General features: G+C 47.3%; 1 protein-coding gene across 1 annotated transcript in view; it reads left to right on the forward strand.

Moving 5' to 3' along the window:
* The window catches only part of COL22A1 (collagen type XXII alpha 1 chain), a 296,104-nt gene that overhangs the window by 240,003 nt on the left and 35,515 nt on the right, over positions 1 to 20,586 (forward strand). Inside the window, exons 36-44 of the mRNA XM_077811037.1 lie at positions 683 to 736; positions 4,540 to 4,593; positions 5,858 to 5,962; positions 7,009 to 7,053; positions 10,031 to 10,108; positions 13,235 to 13,270; positions 14,545 to 14,598; positions 19,538 to 19,582; positions 20,090 to 20,137. Of these exons, the coding sequence (XP_077667163.1) occupies positions 683 to 736; positions 4,540 to 4,593; positions 5,858 to 5,962; positions 7,009 to 7,053; positions 10,031 to 10,108; positions 13,235 to 13,270; positions 14,545 to 14,598; positions 19,538 to 19,582; positions 20,090 to 20,137 (519 nt within the window). The remainder of the gene's footprint in view (positions 1 to 682; positions 737 to 4,539; positions 4,594 to 5,857; positions 5,963 to 7,008; positions 7,054 to 10,030; positions 10,109 to 13,234; positions 13,271 to 14,544; positions 14,599 to 19,537; positions 19,583 to 20,089; positions 20,138 to 20,586) is intronic.

Below are 20,586 nucleotides of genomic sequence, written 5' to 3' on the forward strand. Positions count from 1 at the left end.
CGCAATGTTGTATAATACCTAGCCCTTTTACAGCATTTTTCATCCATAGATCTCAAAGGAGGTTGTATCATTAAGAGCCTGACCCAAAGCCCACTGAAGGCAATGTGAGTCTTCCCATTGACTTCCTTAGCCTGTGGATCAGGCCCTGTAACTGGTTGCAGGATTGGGTCATTAATTGACAAATGAATGTAAGAAAGTTAGAAGTGCATCTGACTGTTCCTTGTGAATAGAAGCCTTCGTGTTCTTGCCCTACCAGTTCAGAATATTCACAAGCTCACTTAATATACAAAAAGGCAGGGAAAGGGTAGAAAAGTCTGAGAAGACTATTTTGTTGTCCTGGATCCTATATTTTTGTGATAAATCAACATCATTTAATCTGATCTGATAATATATATTTTATTCTCAGTGCTATATTTTTTTCCAAGCTGATGGAGCATCTGATCTGGATTTAGGATTTATCATGGTGACAGACAATTTTGAAATTCCCAAGGGATGTCTTAATCTGTTTTGTACTGTTGAATCCTTATTCAGATTGTAAGATCTTTGAGGCAAGTGTTCTCTTTTACTATATGCTTCTACAGCACCTAGCAAAATGTGAACTCCGATCTCATTTAAAACTTCTAGCTCCTACGGTAATATAAATAAGAAACGATATTTTTAAAATTTTGTTTTCTTCAAACAGGGTGCTCCTGGACCTGTTGGGCCCCCAGGTCTACAAGGCTTGCCAGGAAACGTGGTATGTATTCATCAATAGATTTATTCCCCGTCTCTGCCCTGCCACATTTCTCTTACTCGCTTTCTTTGGTTTCCATTTCCCAGGGTCTACTGCTGTTGTTTGTTACAGGTGATTTCATTACAGCCTGTTACTCTCTTTGAGAGACTCAGTAGACATGGACATCTTGGGAGTGGTATATTCAACAGGACAATCTCATTGTCAACCGCTGCTTCCTGGTCAGGCCTAGTGGTTGGAGCAGAGGTCAAAGCTGGATGTCAGGTTGGGACTGGGCCAAGGGTACAGCTGGAACTGAGCCAGGGACAGGCCAGGATCAGAACCCAGATCAGAGTCCCTAGTCAAGCCTGAATCAGAACTGTAGCCACAGTCCAGGTGCATGCCGGGGGTTCAAGCTGGGTAGTCAGAGTCCAGGGACGAGCAAAGTCAGTACTGTAAAAATGTAAAAACAGGGATGGAAGTGAGAGTCACAGGTTGAAAAGCAGGGATCCAGAGGGGGACACCAAGCAAAGAACCCTGGACAGTGCCCACTGCTCCTTGAAGGCATCCAGGGAGCCAGTGGACATGGTCCAGAGGAACTCTACCTGGAGACATGGCTTAAGGGAGGATCAGAAATAGGCCCCACAGTTGTAGAGCATCGAGTTTCCCCCTCCTGGTATGGAGGATGGCCACTTTGGCCAGTGCCAGGAGGAGGTGGACAAGAAGGTCTTGTGACTTCCTGGGGCACAGATGGGGTGTGCATAGATCAGGATGTGTGGGGAAAAGTGCAGCCAGAACTTAGGGAGAAGGTTTTTGAGGAGCCAGAAGAGGGGCTACAACCTGGTGCATTCAATGTAGATGTGTGCCAGGGTCTCCCTCTCGCTGCAGAAGGGGCATGTGTCGGGGGAGGTGGTGAACCACACCAAGTACATGCCCATGCTCTCAATTCTGTGAAGAAGCCACCAACTAATATCCCAGGTGGGCCATGGGACTAGGGTGGAATACGGACTGGCCCACCGGGGTTCCTCGCCCACCACGGGTGGTAGGAGGTCCCACCACTTGGTGTCAGAGCAGGACACAAGCATGAGGAAATGAAGGGTGTGGAGCACAAGCGCATGGAGCTGTTTTCTAGGCACAGTCCGTAGGCGAACCAGCTTTCATGTCGTGCAGCCTGTTCCGGTGGTGTGTAGGGGCTGGCTGAGGAGGCTCACCGGGCAGGGGCCTGATGGCAAGGTCCAGAGGGCCAGGGGTGATGCGTGGGTGGGAAGCAGCCTCCCAAAGGACCTGTTCAAAGAAAGTGAGAGAGGCAGGTGCTAAGGCTGCCCTCACCTTCTGGACCCTCTCAAAGAAAGTGAGAGAGGCAGGTGCTAAGGCTGCCCTCACTATACGCCAGGGGATGTGAGGGGTGGAGAACCCCATGTGCCAGTAGAGCACTGGGGATCCACCCAGTGTGTCTATTCGTAGTCCAGGAGGTCTCTGATCCTGGTGGTACCAGCCAGGACCAACCTCTGCTGCACTGAGGGAGACTCCACCACCCACACACCAAGATGGAGGTTGTGTAGCAGGGGCTCCACGAGGAGGTCCCCCGCCTCAGCCACCACTGCAGACCTGGTTGCCGAGACTAGCTTCCCGGCCCTGGTAAAAAACTGGCAGCTCGGAACAGTCTCACAGGAGACTCCTCAGATGGAGGTAGAAGAGCTGCCAGTCATATCGGAGCCCTCAGAGGTGGCAGAGGAAGGTGTGCATCAGCTCACTCCATGCCAGACTACCAGCACCATAGAGGAGTCTCTGCAGGGCCTGGAGGTGGAAGTCATGGACCTGACTGCAGAGACAGAGCAGGACCTGCCGAGCCTCCTCCAGGGGGAGGTTCGGGACTCCCACAGAGACCCAGTGCAGCCCTGGACAGAAGAACGCCAAAATTTTCTTCTGGAGGCAGGTCAGGGTACCCAGGGGCAGGCTCAGGATGTGGAGCCAGTGCCAGAGCATGGACAGGACCAGCTGGTTAAGCACCAGTTCCCTCCCGCACAGGGAAAGGCACTGGAGCAGTCCTGTCCATTCCTCAGCTACCCATCATGCTAATTCTCCAGTGGGGAGGGATCAGTGGCAAAATGTTAGACACCCAGATAGAGTAGCTGGCCCGTTCTCCCTCGGATAGGCTGGAGCACAGGAGGAAGGGAGCTCTCCTGCCACCTGTCCCCGACTACCAGGACAGAGCTCTTGATTCAGTTGACCCAGGTGGAGGAGGCCGCTGAATAAATGGCTTGGCAGGCCTCCACCCACACTAGGTCACCCAGGTCCTGGACCACAAGGAGCACGTCATTGGCATATGCCAACGGGACCCCAGCTGCTGTTGGAAGGGAGCAGAGTGAGCAGCTCTAGTTTGGCTGCGGGTTTGCCTCACACTCACCAGCACTGTACCAACAAGGATGCACCAAACTCTGATTTGTGTCCTCACTGAACTGCCCAATGTTGGGTTTGCCACCAGCTCTCCCAAGAGAAAAAAATTTCTTTCCCTTTGTTGTTGAAACTAGGATCAGTTCAAAGATTTAAGGATTGAAACACTTAGATCCCATTTTCACTAGAATACCATGTAATCACTTCTGGTCCAATGTGCAACCTTTACTCAAACAAGTAGGGACATTGAAGTTAGGTTTGCACGATTGAGTCTTTCATGTTTGCATATAAGTCTTTGGCTAGATTCTGCTCTCACTTCCACCAATGTAAATCTGGAATAATTCCGTTGGAGTATCTCGTATTACTCCAGTTTTACACCTTTGTGAATTGAATAAGGGTTTGAACTTTTAAGTGCAACATGCACGGGGCATTAGCTGTGCAAATGAGAGCAATAGGAGAGCAGTGTGATGTGATAGGTGCTAATAGACAATCCAGGTTACTGCCTACTAGTTATCTCTGCCATTTCTAATTAAATTGGGGTCTATTAACATAATGAAGATACTTTACATATTCAGGAGCTTGTCTAAAGGAAGCTGAAGTGGGAAAAATAATATTCGTGTTGATACTGTCGTCTAACTTGCAATCAGAACAACAGATACAAGCCAACAGAATGAGCTATATGATGCTGGAATAACTCCAAATAATTACACTGCTCAGTGATGAACTCAAACAGAGACCTTCCCTGGCCTTACTGGTGGGGTTTAGTTCATTCCACAACCTTCTGAATGCATCTGTCTTGAAAGACCCAACTCACAAGCCTTGTCCTTGGTTCATCTTAGGAGAAAGGAAAGTTATGTTGTTTGGTTTGGAGGTTAATCACCTATGGGTCTAAACTATAAAGAATCAAAGAAGTTTGGTATCATCCTATCTGCCTATAATTTAAAGGGAAGGAAAACTGAAATGCAAGGGTAAAATTAACATTGAGTTAATCCCAGGAGTGTGTTGAATTGCCCCATTATACTGACTACGGGGAGCATCAGACAAAAATAAACCTGATGAGACTTTTGGTTGTAATGAGGCTTTCTAGTATCTCTGCTCTCTACAGTTATGCTTTCTGAGTTATTTTCAGCAAACCAGGAAGTGCCAGGAGGATTTTACAGAGGGAGGAAAATGTATTTTGGTTGCGGGAGGAGTGGCGAACAAAACTGGGACTAACTCAATTTTCACTTTAGCTTTGCAGTTCATTCTTACATTGAAAATAACCATTTCAGGCAGCTGATACAGATCTCTTCTAGTTCATTGTTCTCAGGATTACAGGTTGTCTGTACTGGGAAAGGGGAGTGACATAAACCAAGATGTATAAAACTGCATTTCCTTTAGAATCAAATACCACCTGAAATAACGGTTTTAAACAGTAGCGTTCTTTTTCTCCAAAGGGTGTCCCTGGAGACGCTGGCCAGCCCGGAAAGGATGGAGAAAAGGGTGAAAAGGTACAGCAGTTCTTTCATGTCTGTCCGATAAATGTGTATCTGAACTTTCAGCACTCTGAACTGTGACCAAGATTAATAGATTTTAAAGCCAGACAGGATGATTAGCTCATCTAGTATGTAACACAGGCCATAGAATTGCATTTGGTTCTCCCTGTATAAACTACCTAGGAGTACTAACAGGACAGGAGCTCTTGAAGTGAAAAGGCCATCTTAGCTTTTCTGTTAGATACAGTGATGTCATTGGCTTGAAAACACATCCGCCTGGTGATTGTGCCATGATTGTGGGGGATTCTATTCTGTTTGTTTCTCTCTTGGTAAGTATGTTTAAATCTGTAAATCCCCAGCTGTAAGCAAAACCTTCTGGCGCCGGTTAGGCAAGCTGAGGCTTCTGCTTTCATACCAAGCTGTTTTAATTGTATAGTTCCCTTATCCTCCCAGCCCACCCTCACCTCCATTTGTCTGTCTCATCTGACTGTTATGTCCTGCCTGACACCTGGACTGTAAACTCTCTGGGGCCGGGACTGTCTCCTTTATCACTTGCCTGTACCAAGCCTAACACAATGGAGCCCTGATCCTGGATTGAGGCTCCATAACAGAAATAATTAAAAGTAACATCTACCTTAACTGCACACAATAGAAGGATAACAATGCAAAATATAGACAAGTCCCACTATATCAACCCCTCCCACCAAATCACAATCCATGTGCCCAGTGTTCACCAGATGCCTCGATCTACTTAAAACCCAAATGTTCCCTGAATTAAATGTGCCTTCTAGTATGTTTCCAAAGTTAGCAGGGTGGAGTCACGATGGAATAGCGAAGAAAAAGGTGTTCTAGAATTAAGAACCCCTCACTGATGGAAGAGGGAGGAAAGAGTGTTCTAGAATTGAAGACCCCTCACAAGGAACACCCTGCCACCCTTCCTTTCTCCCCACCTGTTAAAGCAGAGGGCTAGTAACTCAAGCTCTTCTGCTGAGTGTAACGGCATCAATATTACACAGATTGGAGGAGTCTTTAACATAGCCAAGCCCCAAACCATTTAGGGCTAAAGTTTTCTTTTAAAGGAGAGCATTTGAGATAAAGGCCAAGATACATCATCACATTCTTATAGTATAATAAAACAGGGCTTCTTATGACCCTGAGGAATGTTCTGCCTGTAAAATTAAAGACAAAAGCCCTGCACATTTTTATCCTTATGGGATATCTGGTCCAGAAATGGGCCTTTGCTCTCAATTCAGATGCATCATCATAATATCTTCTACAGGGTGACCCAGGAAAGGAAGGAAAACCAGGTCTACCTGGGCCCTCGGGTGAGGCTGGCCCTGCTGGAATACCTGGCTTACCAGGGAAGGGTAAAGATGGAGAACGGGTAAGTCCTCTTGCCACACTGTGCACCCAACTAGAATCAGCAGAAGCAGTGTATGAAATATAACTGCATAATATTGCAGTGCAGCATTATATTATTATCCACTGGCAGCAGGCCACCATTTGAGTGGATGTGGCTGCCAACATCAGCACCTACAGCAAGCTTGCTTCCTTCCAACGCTGCGCCATCATGTATTCTGTCCATATCTGCCCACGCGCCAACCTCACGGGGGGGAGGGGGGCGGGGGGGGGCAGTCGCTCTCTCTCTTTCTCTCTCTCTGGCCTAATTACTATTTCAGTAGCTATCCACAGGGGAACAGCTTCAACAGGAGAGATTGAGTGAGCCCCACAACTGAATACCCCATAGCTCAGTGGTTAGAGCACTCTCCTGAGCGGTGAGAGACCCCCCAGTTCAAGTCCTGTCTCCCTCTCCAGCAGAAGAGGGTATTGAAGCCGGGTCTCCCATATTCCAGGTGAGTGCTCTAACTGCTAGGCTAGAAGTTATAAGGGGGGCTCCTCTACCACTTGCCATTTTCAGTGCAGTGAGGCAGGCACCAGGCACCTAGCTCGGTCCCACAAGATACACCTTTGGTGCCGAACCCACCTGACTCCTAATGGTGGATTGCCATTTGTGGATCGCTAAGCAGAGATGGACACATCCCAGAAGCCTGGGTATAGGTACCTATCTCTGAGAGTGGGGCGGAGCTTAGCACACACCCCTCTGGTTGGAATCTCCCATTAGGCAGCTCCCCACCTAGTGTGCTGGCTTTTGTGGATCGCATTCTTAGGTGTCTATCTTTCCCCATTCATTGTATGTGGAGCCTAGGCTCCTAACTCAGGCTTTGAGGATCAGGCTTTGTTCCTGTGATTTTCTAGATGCCTAAAAGTTAGACGCTCAGTGTTGCAACTGCTAAGTTCCTTCGTGGATCCCACCCACAGCCACTAGAAATACTAGTTAGATGTAAAAATCATTTTTTGTTTATTTTGCAAAGGTCAAGCTTCTGCTTGGCAAGGATTGACTATTTTTCTCTTTTGGTTATGGCTCTTTAGGGTGAAAGAGGCCTCCCAGGCTTACCAGGACCCTTCGGACACAAGGTAAGCATTTACCTCTGTCCCATTGAGGACTACTTCTCAAAAACCAGGACAAGTTTGCACATTGTTACTGGAGCTAGTGGAAAATGTAATTGAAAATATGGTCCATTTTTCACTGGAAAATATTTTTGATGAGACATTTACTAAAAATCTTTTCCTGATTTTTAATGGAAAAAGTTTGCAACAGAAACTTTATTTATTTTCTGTGTAATGCCTCTCTGTATACATGCAAATATTAGGATATGAAATAACTTGTTCACTTTCCACATACATCATTTTATATCTCTCTATATAAAGCTATAACTAAGATTGTGGGCCAAATCCAGCCATGCTTACTGAGACAAAACTCACACCAACTTCCCTGGCAACCTGAAATCCATACAATCAGAGAGTCATTGCACTTACAGGGTGATCTGCACTTTAGATCCCTTTGCAGTACCTGGGGTGTACCCCTCAGATGACAGGTATTGTTTCCTTCACCACCTCTCTGCTGTTCAGCTGCTCTTGGGGTGGATCCTTGGGTTACAGCTCTCACCCACTCCCTGCCGTTTCCCAACTATGTTAACACAATGGGCCCAGCTGTATTCGCCCAGGAAACTTCCCTCTGGCAGCCTCTGAACAGAGGCTGATTAAAGTGACTGAAAACAGCTTCAGAATGAACATTATTTATTCACCCAAAGGTAAATGGTAAGCAGAGAAAAGAGTTAAAACAACAGAAGTTTGTCTACATCTGGTCTTGCCTAAACGTTATCCTTTCAAGTTCCACTTAGCCCAGGTACTTCGGTCTCTGGGTGGGAGAGACAGACTACCTTGCATTCTTCGGTTGTCTCAGTGTCTGTCTGTGAGCATCTTACCAGAGTAGCAGCTGCTGGCAACTCCCACTTCCCCTCTCCCTCAAGAAAAAAGTTTTAAACTGTTTATGCTCCTTTTGATCTCTAGGCTCTGTCTTTGGCAAAGCAGTTGTGTCATTTAGGCTGGCATCTGGGAAGACCATCTCCCCGGTTAATGACCCAACCATTGTCCCCTTGAAGTTGTTTACCCAGAACTCTCTTATCCCTGCTCACTGTTTTTTATGTCTTGCTCTTCCTATTAGCCCTTTTTAATTCTACAGCTTTGTGGTCAGACAGAATGCAAATAATATCAAGCTGAGGTACATATGATCATAAAAATAATACAGATGTCTCCCCCATTCTCCACAGACATTTTCAAAGAGGTGGACATGGAAAGAGAACAAAATCTATTGTCCCTGAAACAAACTGCAGTTATGTAGCCAAATTAGCATTTTGTGGTTTTCACCTGTTGCGCTGTTTTTGAAAATATGGTCTTGAGACTAAATATTAAATTTCAGAATTACCACACCACCTTTACTAAACACATCCGGTTTTGCTGCAGGTCTACAAGAAATTAACAATATTCTTCTGGGATGAGCTGGGTCATGTTTAGAGCCTAGGACAGATTCTTCAGAGATTCTCTATTTGGATTGATCAAGTCATGATCAAGAGCTAAGGAGGAAACAGGATCTTCCTTTAATAATGAAATAGATTTAAGAATAGGAAACTATTTTAAGCAGGAATATAGCTGTATAAAGAATTGATCCAGCCATGTCTTATATTCCTGGATAAATCTACCTATCTCTGCCTCATGCTGATTCTGTTCTGCTACATTCTTCACTGACATGGCTAAATTATATTCTCTTTTCCGTTTTTTTTCTTTTACAGTTCAGAATGTACAAGCAGTAATGCAAAGAGAACTATTATTACAAAAACAAGGGAGAAAGAAACATATTAAAACCACCAAATGAAATTAAACCTATTATTCGATATAAAATAAAGATGTTAGGAAACTTACTGTGCAGGGAAAAACGGCACGCATCTTTTTTGCAGCAAAGCTGTGTTCTTGAACAAAGTACCTCTGGCATGAGGCTATAGTTCCCATCTGCAGTGAAGTCTGTTATAACGTCTTCCTCACTGCAACATGTAAAACTGAGCAATGTGATTGCATACCAAGCACCAGAGCAGGATATTTTCTGCTTCTTTCTTAACCCTCCCTTCCCAATCAATGTTCATTAAAACATTGTCAAACAACTGTCCAGACTTTTTCCAGTATATATTATTGACAATTTAATTTTTAACAATGAGGTCTTTTAGATTGTGGAATAGTCTCTAAAAGGATAGGGTTGAAAGTCTATCTCTGAGTCATCTAAAACTGCACTGGAAAAAGCACTTAACAATGTACCATAGGGAACAGCCCTGCAGCGATAATGGAATGGGCAAGTTTAATCTTTGACTCAGAGTTCTTTTCCAACTCTAACGTCTATGATCTTCTGCATAAATACCCTATAGTTGACTGTATGTGCAATCTACTATAGGAAAGTAGGTGGTTGCTCACAAGTATGATGTTTTCCTGTGCCTCACAGAATACATGTTATCCTACAGGTAATTGGAGTTCCTAGTATAAAACCACTCAAAAGCAGCAGTATTATACACCCTATTGTCCCAACAAAGATGTGAGGTTCTCACCTGGTCTCTGTCTATCAAGTCAACCGAGTTAGCAAACGAAGGATCTTGATGGAAATTGGATGCTGTATGCTAGCTGACCCACATACTGGGGAAACCAAAATAATTATGGGCCCTGTGCTCCCACTCTGTTGTGTGGTGTGGCATGGAGCTGAACCATGCATATGCTCAGAAAACTGGGCTGACAACTTTGTAAAGAGGAAAAGTAGTTTCAGGATATGACAAGTTGTCAGTGGATTTTTCCCAGTATAATGAATCAATGACTGTTCCATGTCCCTATGCTATCATAGATTGAGACAGCTCCCATGCAATGTATTAATAATTACTGTGGAGGTTCCGTGTAGGATGTGCAGGAAATATTGGTGATATTTTCTGAGCTGTAAATTAGTGTTAGACATTGGTCACCTTTCTCAAACATATAGAATCTTGCTGGCCTGTAACCCTTTCATCTCTTGCTGTTTCAGGGAGATAGGGGAGTTCCTGGTCTTCCTGGCCAGCCAGGAGACAGAGGTGCACCAGGGGTTGGAGTAGCTGGACCTCCTGTAAGTACTAAGCAGACCTCACTCACTTGTGACAAGACCAGGACACGCCCACTGCCAGCTGCTAGGATGAGCATTGAGCTGTGGGGTGAATGCCCTTACTGTTCTCGAAGTGGTTAATATCAGTTTCTGCTGCTCCTGAAATTATCTGTGTGGTTTTGACACATTGGCGCTGCGTGACACCAGAGCTCTGTCATTACACACTGAACACAGTGTCTTTTGGGATGTGTGCATTTCTGTTGCACAACATGTCTCGCTAACTATTTAGCTACCGTACAGATTATCATTTAACACCAATAGACCACAAGTGAAATTTCCACTGGGAGAGTGAAGCCCTTCTGACCTCATATTTCCCCAGCTCGCATGTTGAGTCCGGATAAGATACAAAAACCAAAAACATTTTTTTCAATAAATACCATTATTTTCCTTCTTTATTAAGTTTTAGAAAATTGAAGCAAATGATTAAGCATTCTGATTAGCGAGTCTATGCTGTTGTCAGACATCTTAATAAACAGAAAGATACAAAAGTATTTTAAAATCCAATTTTCAAGAGATCCACATTCCTTTTAAAACTTCTTGTTTGTAGTATTTTGACTATTTAAGTGTATACTATACTTTTCAATTGAGATTTATTTGAATCATGTGCAATTATGCCCCTTTGTGCCCACAGCTCTGTCTGCTGCCTTCACCTTTGGAATTTTCTCCCCTTTGATAGACTACAAAGTACATCTTTTGGACTATGTTCTAGACAATTTGTTTTGTTTTTTTTTATGGCACTGGGGTCTGATCCTGCCAGGTAGTGAGTGTGCTGATCCCTGATAATATCAATGAGATGTGAGGACACTCCTCATCTTTCAGATGCTGCTCAGAATCTTGCAAATTCAGGCCCCAGGTGTGTAAGTGTGTAAACAGACTTCATTCTTGGTCACACCCATTAGAAGGTAGCAAACATCCTAAAATCCTTTGTAACCATCCGTGCATCCCCACATACTGTGTCTTTGGAGTGGGGACTACTACCCTGTCAATACTTGCCAACGATACCCCGCAGTGGTATCTAGATTTTGCACTTTCTCCTTATACCTGGAACAGAAAATAAGTCTGCTATGGTAAGCTATATCGCTGTGTAGTAACTGATGATAAATGCTGACTGATGATAAATGCTGACTGTATAGTTTGCATTTCGCATGCTGGGGACTTCTTGTTTTAGAGAAGATTAGGCAAAAGGTCAATCATGTAATACCCAGTCTCGCTCGTAAAAACATAATGAGATCTGCAGCATGGCCTCTGCTTTACCCAAGGGGCACACGCTATTCAGGATGTGCCAGGATTTTAGCTAGTATGTTGGTGAGGCTTAGTGATTTGCTGCAGCTCTGGCACATATGAAATCCTGTTGCTTGATTTCTAAATGACAGCTTGTTTTTCCTTTGGTAAGCTGAAAGCCTCTCAGGCATGAGTGCTCATACTTTAAATCTGATTATGATTACACCAGGCTAATTAATTTCAATTGCATGAATGAGAATTTTAAAATTAATTTATCAATTAAGAAAATGCATTAGCTTTTGTGAAGCCCGGTGTGCCATTACTGTTTTTTATTTATTAGTTACTGGGAGGGCACAACATAAATCATGATTTCACAGAGAGCATGGAAATCATGAAAACCCCCCCAAACCATGATCCTTTAAATATTTTTTTTAAAGGATGCTGGCAACAAAGTCTTTAATACACAACATTACTTTAGCTAGTCAATATCAAGGATGCAGTGAATTTTACAAGTAAATGTCCTCAGTTTCAAGGACAGAATGAATATTCCTTGTATAATTCATTTCATCTTTGAAATTGACTAAATTTACTTATAAAATTAATTCCTTGCAAACTCCATGCAGTTGTAATACTTTTGCCATCATGAATTTGTCGTGAATTCCTCCCCACCCTGCAAAAAACTATGATTTACACAGGGCCCCAGTTACTGGGCTCAAACCAGGGGTACCTGGATGAAATTCTATGGCCTATGTTTTGCAGGACACCAGATTAGATGATCTAATGGTTCCTTCTGGCCTCAATAGCTGTTAATATGAATGACGAGACTAAGAGTATCAGAATCTGGCCCAACTGTGTACATCATTCACCTTACTTCAGGGCATTGTTTTTTCCTAAGTCAGAAAGAGTTATGCTGCTTGCTCACAACAAAGACAAGTATGATATTGCCATCGACCAGTCTGTTATCATGGACATGCATATAGATATGGAACATGCTTCCGTGTTGCCCTTTTGCTCAAAGTGATGATGTGAGACTAGTTCCAGAACCGCCGTGACTTTTATTTCCCTTTCTGCTTCCAGAAAAAAAATGCTGACTTTTCATCTGTCTCTCTCTCTCTCTCTCAGGGGATTGGTTTTTCTTAATCATAAATATCGTGGTGGTAGATTCCTCTCTGCTATCACTCCATTAATTCTGATCTCAGCTACACTGGTAGCTTGTCAGTCTGGAGTATTGATGTTGCTGGAGTTGAGATTTGCACCGGTGTAAGAGATCGGAGTCTGGCCTGTCGCGTGTGTGCATCCTACCCGAGCTGCCAGGGAGAGAGGGAGACAGCGCTGCATGGGAGAAATGGGGGTGAACTCTCGCTCATGATGATATTTCCTCATGGAAGTTTCCTTAGTTGTTTCTATGTGCTTGATGTTGGTTACTGTAAGGGGACTTCTCTCTCTCTCTCTCTCTCCCTCTCCATGGGTACAAGGGGGTTGCAGTTTGGTGGATTAAACAGCTTGTAAATCTGCATCCTTGCAGCCCGAAATGAGCAGCTGCTGTGAACCCACTGGGCTCTGTGCCTTGGGCTCATTTATACTTTTATATACCCTGGGGTTACTCGCTGCCTGGAAGACTGTTGGACACAGCACTCTGTGTGTTCTTGTTTTCTTTAAACTCTTCTTCCTTCATTTACTTTCTTTGTTGCTAGCTTCATCTGTTTCAGGGTGACCTCCTGCCAAGCTGATTCTGTTCCTTTTCCTGACCGCTCCTCCTATGCTTTCCATTAAGTCTAAACTCCTGTTGCTCTCTAATCACTCACATAGGATGTTAAATTCAGGCTCTGCTGGCCTTTTCATCTATGTGTTGTTGCTGTTTGTTTGCAGGGCCCTGTGGGACCAGCAGGAGACAAAGGGCCATTGGTACAGTATGTCTTGCTAACTACACCCAGCTTTTACAGAGGGGCAGCGCCATGTAGTCAAATGTCGCATTGTTTATTGATGATTTTGTTAAGGCGTGTTTATATTTTCCATTTGCCTGATAATGATGGAAAGATACAGCTAAATGATTTAGGCCAGCATTTCCCAAACTGGGCTCCGTGAGGGTACTCCAGGGGGTCCACGGGCCACGCTGATCAACTCCTCCCCCTCCCTCTCTCCCTCCCTCAACATCTCTGCCACCCTCCCAGCAACCCCAGCACACTGGGGAACAGCTGCTCAGAGGTGTGCAGGAGGTGCTGGGAGGGAGGGGTAGGAGCAGGGACGGGGCATGCTCGGGGGAGGGGGCGGAATCATGTCCCCAGTCGCCAACCCTGCTGATCAACTCCTCCCCCTCCCTCCCAGTGCCTCCTGCACCACGGAGAACAGCTGGGAGGGAGGGGGAGGAGTGGGGATGGGCCGCGCCCAGGGGAGGGGCTGGGAAGAGGAGGGGCAGGGGTGGGGCCTTGGGGGAAGGGGGGAAGTGGGGGCGCGGCCTGGGGCTGAGTGGGGGGCATGGGGAGCACTGAACATTTTAAAATCAAAATGGGGGTCCTCGGGTTGCTAAAGTTTGAGAAATGCAGATTTAGGCCATGATCCAGCAAAGCACTTAAGCACCTGCTTAACTTTGGGACTACCCACATGCTTTAAGTTAAGCATGTGTGTAAGTGCTTTGCTGGACTTTTGGCAGAAAATAACAATATTAATAAAATTCTATCTTAAACTGACTTCTGCTGACACAGGTATAAATGTAGCAAGTGGAGTTAATCCTGATTCATAGTGCTACAGGGAGATCAGAATCTTGCCCCTCGTGCTCATCATTTAGCGCAGGGGACAGGGAGACAGGACGTCTGGGTTCTGTTCTCCTCTCTGCAGCATGGCCTTGGGCGAGTCAGTTACCCTCTGCCTAACCGTGCACACCCGTGAAAGTGCTATAACGCCAACCCCACCATGGGGCTTAAGTTATGAGGCTTAATTTATGGATAGCTGCAAAGTTTCTTGAGTTCCTTCAATGGAAGATACTGTATTAGCACCAAGTGTGATTAAGTCTTTCTGGGAAGTCAGTTTGGGTGTTGCTAGTTAAATGGGTTCTGGAACCTGATGGGCTGGGAGTTCCATTTCTGCAGCAGACAGGAATCTGGCCACTGCTAAATAGGTGGAGGGGGTACAAACATGCTGCCAACATTTCTGATCAGGTTTATTTCTTCTCATTTTACCAGGGCCCTCGAGGTTTACCAGGTGTTCCAGGCCCACAGGGGCCAACTGGGCAGGATGTAAGTAAAGAAAGCGAGAGTTTAAGTGTTCATTGTCATTAAAAAGGCTACCCACAGTCAATATATCACCTTAAAAAAACCCCCTGTCTTTATCAGTCCAGGAGCTGGTTTTTTAGGGTGGGCCAATGAGATCATTAATAGCGATGGAACAAAATTAACCAAAGAAAAATTTAGGTCAAACATCTGGTAGAATGACCTAAAAGACCTATTAGACTGAAGAATAATGGGAAGTGGGGGAAGAGCCTGTTAGAATGACACTGGAGAAGGCATACTGTTGGGGGAAAATCCTTCACTGGCCAGGGAAGCCTCAAGATAGCAAGTCACTTTCTTGGGTTTATGATTTCTCTGATTCTCTGACACTTTAATGAAAACAGGACTCTTGGACCAAGGGTCCCTGATGGCTTTTTGTTGCACTGCCCTGCGAAAGAGATGATGTTTTACCTCTTCCCAGAGTGTGAGTCACAGAAAGCATGCTCTGCGGGGTGAGAAACATGGGGAGGTCTTCACATGTCTTCTGGGGGAAGCTGATCCCTGCCCTTGGCTCGTGGACACTTGCTGTGTCACAAACACTCCTCCGGGGAAGGAGGAGGAAGCTCTTTGCTGATCAGCAAGTGCTGAGCTCTAGGAACCAGTCCTTGGTGGAAGGGGGAAAGGGGCACTGGATATGCTTAAAGGGGGTGACACTGCATCATCACTGGCTGACATAATATTGGGACATGAAGAGCTGGCACCTTCATGTAACTCTCCTTCTCTACACGGTGTAGGGTGACCAGACGTCCCGATATTATCGGGACAGTCCCAATTTTAAGACATTTGTCCCGCGTCCTGACTACACATTGGTCGGGATGCCCTTTGTCCCGATAGTGGGGACTGCTCACCATGAGTTACTGCGCGCACCAAAGTCCTGGGGCTGGCAGCGCTTCCTGGGGCAGCTCCCAGCGTCCATCCACCAGCAGGAGCCTGCAATGCGGGTGGCCCCAGGCACAGAGGTGGAGGGGGTCTCCGCGTGCTGCACCGGCTCCCTACTGCCCAATCAGAGCTTGCAGGCACTGGCAGCGGGCAGAGAGCCCTCGGCCCCCACACCCCACCCAACCCGACCTGACCCAACCTGACCCAACCCTACGAGCCAGAGGGCCCTGCTGGACGCTTCCCGGGAGCCACCCCAGGTAAGCACCGCCGGGACTCCCCACCTCGCCCTCCCCCGCAGGTCCCTCTGGCTCTTAGGGTTGGGGCAGGGAGGCAAGGGGCTCTGTGCGCGTTGCCAACGCCTGCAAGCCCCATCGCTCCGGCAGTTCCCATTGGCGCTTTTCCCAGCCAATGGGAGTCATGGAGCTCACGCTCGTGGCGAGTGCAGCACGTGGAGCGTCTGGAGACCCCCCTCACCGCTCTGACCCTAGGAGCCAGAGACCTCCCAGCAGGGCAACTGAGCGCGGCCAGGGAAGGGGGCAGGGTGTGGTGGAGTGAGTGTCAGGGTGGGGGGTGCTGGGCTGTGAGGGTGTGGAGGGCTCTGGGCAGTGGGGGAGGTTTGTGTGTTTTGGGGTGCTAGGCAGTGGGGGACTGTTGGGGGTGCTGGGCAGTGGGGGAGATCTGTGTGTGTCAGGGCACTGGGCAGTGGGGGTCTGTGTGGGGCACTGTTTAGTTGTGGTAGTGGGGCTGTGGGGAAGGGCACTGGGAGGGAGGGAGGGAGGGAGGAGAAATCGGTGTATTGGGAAACTAGCGAGTGGGGGGTTCTGTGTGGGGTCTTGGGCAGCTGTGGTGGGGCTGTGGGCGGGGGGACGCTGGGCAGGGGTGGTGGTGTGCACAGCAGTGTGCATTTGTGGAGGATATGTGAGGGGGGCCGGGGGGGCTCTGGGCACAGTGGGTTCAGGGGGTGCAGGGCATAGTGGATCCGGGGGGTGCTGGGCAGGCGAGCTGTGTGGAGCAGCATGGGCCCACCCCCGACAGGAAGGGGCAAGCTGGTAGCATGCCGGGCGGACCAGTGTACCCCATTGCCCCTGGCCGGCCCCACCCTTCCCGCTGCTCACCTCCTCAACTGAAGGGGTGGGAGGGGGTGCACAGGTGGGTCCCGGCAGTGCTTACCTGGGGCGGCTCCTGGGAAGAGGCCGGCAGGTCCCCGAGGTGAGTGTCAGCTGGGCTGAGTCCAGCAGGGTGTGTGCAGACTGGTCCACCTAGCCCATGGCAGAGCCAAGGAAAGAGGCACCTGCCTCTGCACATACTGATTCTCCCCAGGGCAGGCCGGGGCTGCGCACTGCTAAGCTGCTGCCCAGCTCACTTACCCACGTTGGCAAGCAGGGATTGCACCGGGCGGCGGACATCTGCTCGATGTGCAGTCGGGACGCCAGTTGTCCTGATATTCAGGTGACATTTTAAATTTGGGAGTGAAATAGAAAATTAGTCGATTGGGAATGTCCCATTAAACCCGACTGTGACCTGTTATCTACAGGCAATTATGGTTTTTCAGGTTGTTTTCAGGTGTAACGCTGAAGCTGGGACTGGGGGCCTCCCCTCTGTGACTGCGGCTGGGGCTGGAGCCAGAGCTAGAATTGGGGCCCTTCGCACCCCTGCCTGTAACTGGGTTTGACTTTGCAACCAGGATCCTGAGCCCCTGTCCGGTGGCTTCAGCCTGGGGCTGGAGCTGGAGCCCTGTGCCCCTGGCCTCGTGGCTTCTGCTGGGGGCTGGAGCTGGGGCCATGAGTCCTTGAGTCCTTGCCCCGTGGCTTGTGGTTTGGGCTGCAGCAGGGGCCGTACACCCCTCTTGCAGCTTCCTAGGGCTGTGCGCCCCCTCTCATGGCTCCGGTCGGGGCTGTGCACCCGTGGCTCCCCCCTACCTGCTCACCCAATATGTCCTGATATTTCACTCTTGCGATCTGGTCACTCTAACATGGTGTTGTGACATTGTAGGACCCCAAATCAATCCCAGGATCTCTAGATCCATAAACATATATGCCATGGCTTCAGAAAATTGAAGGGCTGATGTAACAATCATTGGGTGTAGCTCCATTGAAGTTCCCTGGTAGGCCCAAAGAGACGTCCTGTGACTCTGAATGGATCTCTTCTCTCTTCCTCCTGGGGATTTGGAGAGGAACATCTCATTTTCTTCCTGCACACTTGGGTTTCTCTAGGTGTGGTCCCGCTCTCCTCACTCCACCATGGGAAAGAGGGAATGAATTCTCTCCTACTTTCCCTTACTTCTGGGGGACCCAGAGATTCTCTCAGTGCTGGTACTCTCCTGTGGAGTGCGCCTAGCTCTCTGGGAGCACTGACCACCCCTGCAGCCATCACCCTGCTCCCCCTGGGAGAGAGAAAGCTAGCCTTGCCTAAAGGAGGGAAGTAAAGTTAACTGAAAGGTAAAGCACCTTAGTCTTCCAGGAGTATCTACAGTCTTTTAATCGCAGGATTTTTGCCTGTCTCAAGGAAGCAAAGTGTAAGAAGCAACGTGCCGTCTTGCCAGCATCTCCCGAGTTCCCCAAAGAGTAATTATAAGACAAGTTTCTCCTTCACACACGTCTCAGTCAATGAAGTTGCAGTTCCTTGGGAACCGCAGCTGTTCCCCACTGAAATTCATTACCACGGTTTCATATTCATAAGCCTGAGCAAGACAAGAGGCCTCAGAAGGGCCCTTCTTTGGACACCAGTGTTAATGCAGACACAGGAAAAGAGCAACTGAAATTTCTTCTGATTTCTTCCACCCCAGCTGAGGCCAGATGTCTCTCGTGGGGCGATCGCCGATACAGTCTGATGTCACTCCAGAACATACACAGCAGTGGAGACCAGGAGTGTGCAATGGAAAAGGACAGGACCTTGCCACAGGACGCAGTGGTGCCTCACAGAGCAGCCCTGACCGAACTGGGGATGGCAGGAAGCATTGTGCTGCAAGGCACCCAGAGCGAGCGTGCCCACGGGGCCACGCTCTAGGAGAGTGCTGTGTGCCTTCCCCTCTGCAGCCCACCAGCTCTGCTGACGGATGGTGAGGGACCAGGCCCCTCCATGCCCTGCCTCTCCTCAGAGAACTTGCTTTCCATGCTCAAGTTGGAAAATGTCCATCTCAGATCTGTGCTTGCTGAGAGAACAGTCATGTTGCCAGATTTCACACAGCCAAATGTCCCGGGTCTGCAATTGCCTGAAATGAACCAGCCTACATTTCTGTGGAACACTTCTCCACACAAATGTAGGCCTGACTGATAAGTAAGGGGGTGGGGGGGCAGTGGCAGGCACCCCAAGGGTGAGGATCTCAAATGCTGCCAGATTCTGGCCCTTCTGGAGGCACTTCCTGCATATCCCTTTCCATGTTATAGAACTTCTTCCTTTCCCTTCCAGGCCCAGACCTCAGGTATTTGACATATTAGTGGTGCCTTGCCAATTGTCCATCTCAATCTATCTCTATCACACACCCTTCTCTGAAAACTCATATCAAACTGCTCCAACAAACGATGACTCAACGGTGCTGCAACCAACTGCCAGGGCCCAATCTTGCAGTTTCAGATGCAGGATCGGGGGCCTTAGTTTTAAATGTTCCAGTTGGGCTCAGTCTTGAGTGCTTCATTCATCTCTCCTTGAAACTGCTGCAGCTCGACCAAGTATTACCTGTGCCTTAAGTGACCATGAAAACATGATGACCCAGATTTGCCCAGGGGGTAACTCAAGTGAAATTAAGAGTGACACCAGAGTATGGTAGGATGGGTAGTGAGAGTGAGTGAGTCAGAGATGGAGGTGGATGGAGAGAGGTAGATTCTAAATGTTACCAACATTGAGATACATTAGTATCTTGTAGTATCTTGTAGAAGTGTGTGTGATTGTCCCAACACTGGCAGGGTTGTGTGACAGTATGCACAAATGAGCAGTGTCCTGGGATGGCGTGAGTATGTGTGTCTGAGGACTGGGAATAGAATAAAGGTCTTATTGTGTTAATCTAATAGATTTTTCTTTCCCTTGTCCATAGGGTTTACCTGGAAACCCTGGGGACAGAGGACCTCCTGGAAAGCCAGTAGGTCATTTCACTTTTAGATTAAATGCCAAACAATTCTGCTCGTCTCCCTTTTATATCAGTACCTCCATATACCCCATCCTTCACAGTGACAGTTAAATGTCACTTGCTTACTGTTCTAATTGGAAGAACAGCTACAAGAACTAAGAGCGAAGAGTGATTATGGTAGCAGCATCTGTGGTAGGTTTGGCTCAATGTAAAAATAATTGAATATGTTATATGTAAATGAAAGCAAAAGCTCATTACAACATTCTCTTAGTATTTGCATATAAAAACTAATGCCAGAATCTGTATCTTCTACACATGCACTGCCCAGTCCCTCTCTGTATTCTGGAATAAACGTAGAATGCCATTGACAAAGACATATTTGACTCAATGAGCACCAGAGAGTACAAAGAAAATCAGTACCATACCACAGGGAATTTTCATGCAAATTTACCTTCAGTGTCTCATTTTATAAAACTACTTTTTAAATTTGTATTAAACAACAGATTTCTCTTTCCACAGGGTGCCTCCTCCCTGCTTTCTCCTGAGGACATAAATCTCTTAGTCAAGGTACAGGCTGAAATTGCCTTTGTAATGAGATTGTTTTTTGCTTTTAACTTGATGACTGATGCTGCGTTACAGAGATGTGTCTGAACTGTCAGTGCCAGATGTGCATCTGAATATTCTAAACAGCCAGATTTGCAAGCAATTTGCAGTTCGTAGTCACATTGTCAGCTGGTGCCACTGGGGACATGTTAGAGCGCAAAGGGGGCATGGCCAGAGTTAGATACACTCCAGTAATCTCCACCAGTGTAATGACCTACAAAGGGCCCTTACAAGCTGGTGTAAGTTAGAGCAGCCCCGAGGTTGCTGCTCTAACTTTTAGTGGGGCCTGAACTGTCCCTCTGAAGCGCTGGCATCAAATATTTTCAAGCATAATTCCCTAAAGATAGGCTTTAAACGCCACTGAAAGCATCTAAATCGGGGAAGGGATAGCTCAGTGGTTTGAGCACTGGCCT

This window comes from Eretmochelys imbricata, chromosome 2, assembly GCF_965152235.1.
Source record: "Eretmochelys imbricata isolate rEreImb1 chromosome 2, rEreImb1.hap1, whole genome shotgun sequence".
Classification (NCBI taxonomy): Eukaryota; Metazoa; Chordata; order Testudines; family Cheloniidae; genus Eretmochelys; species Eretmochelys imbricata.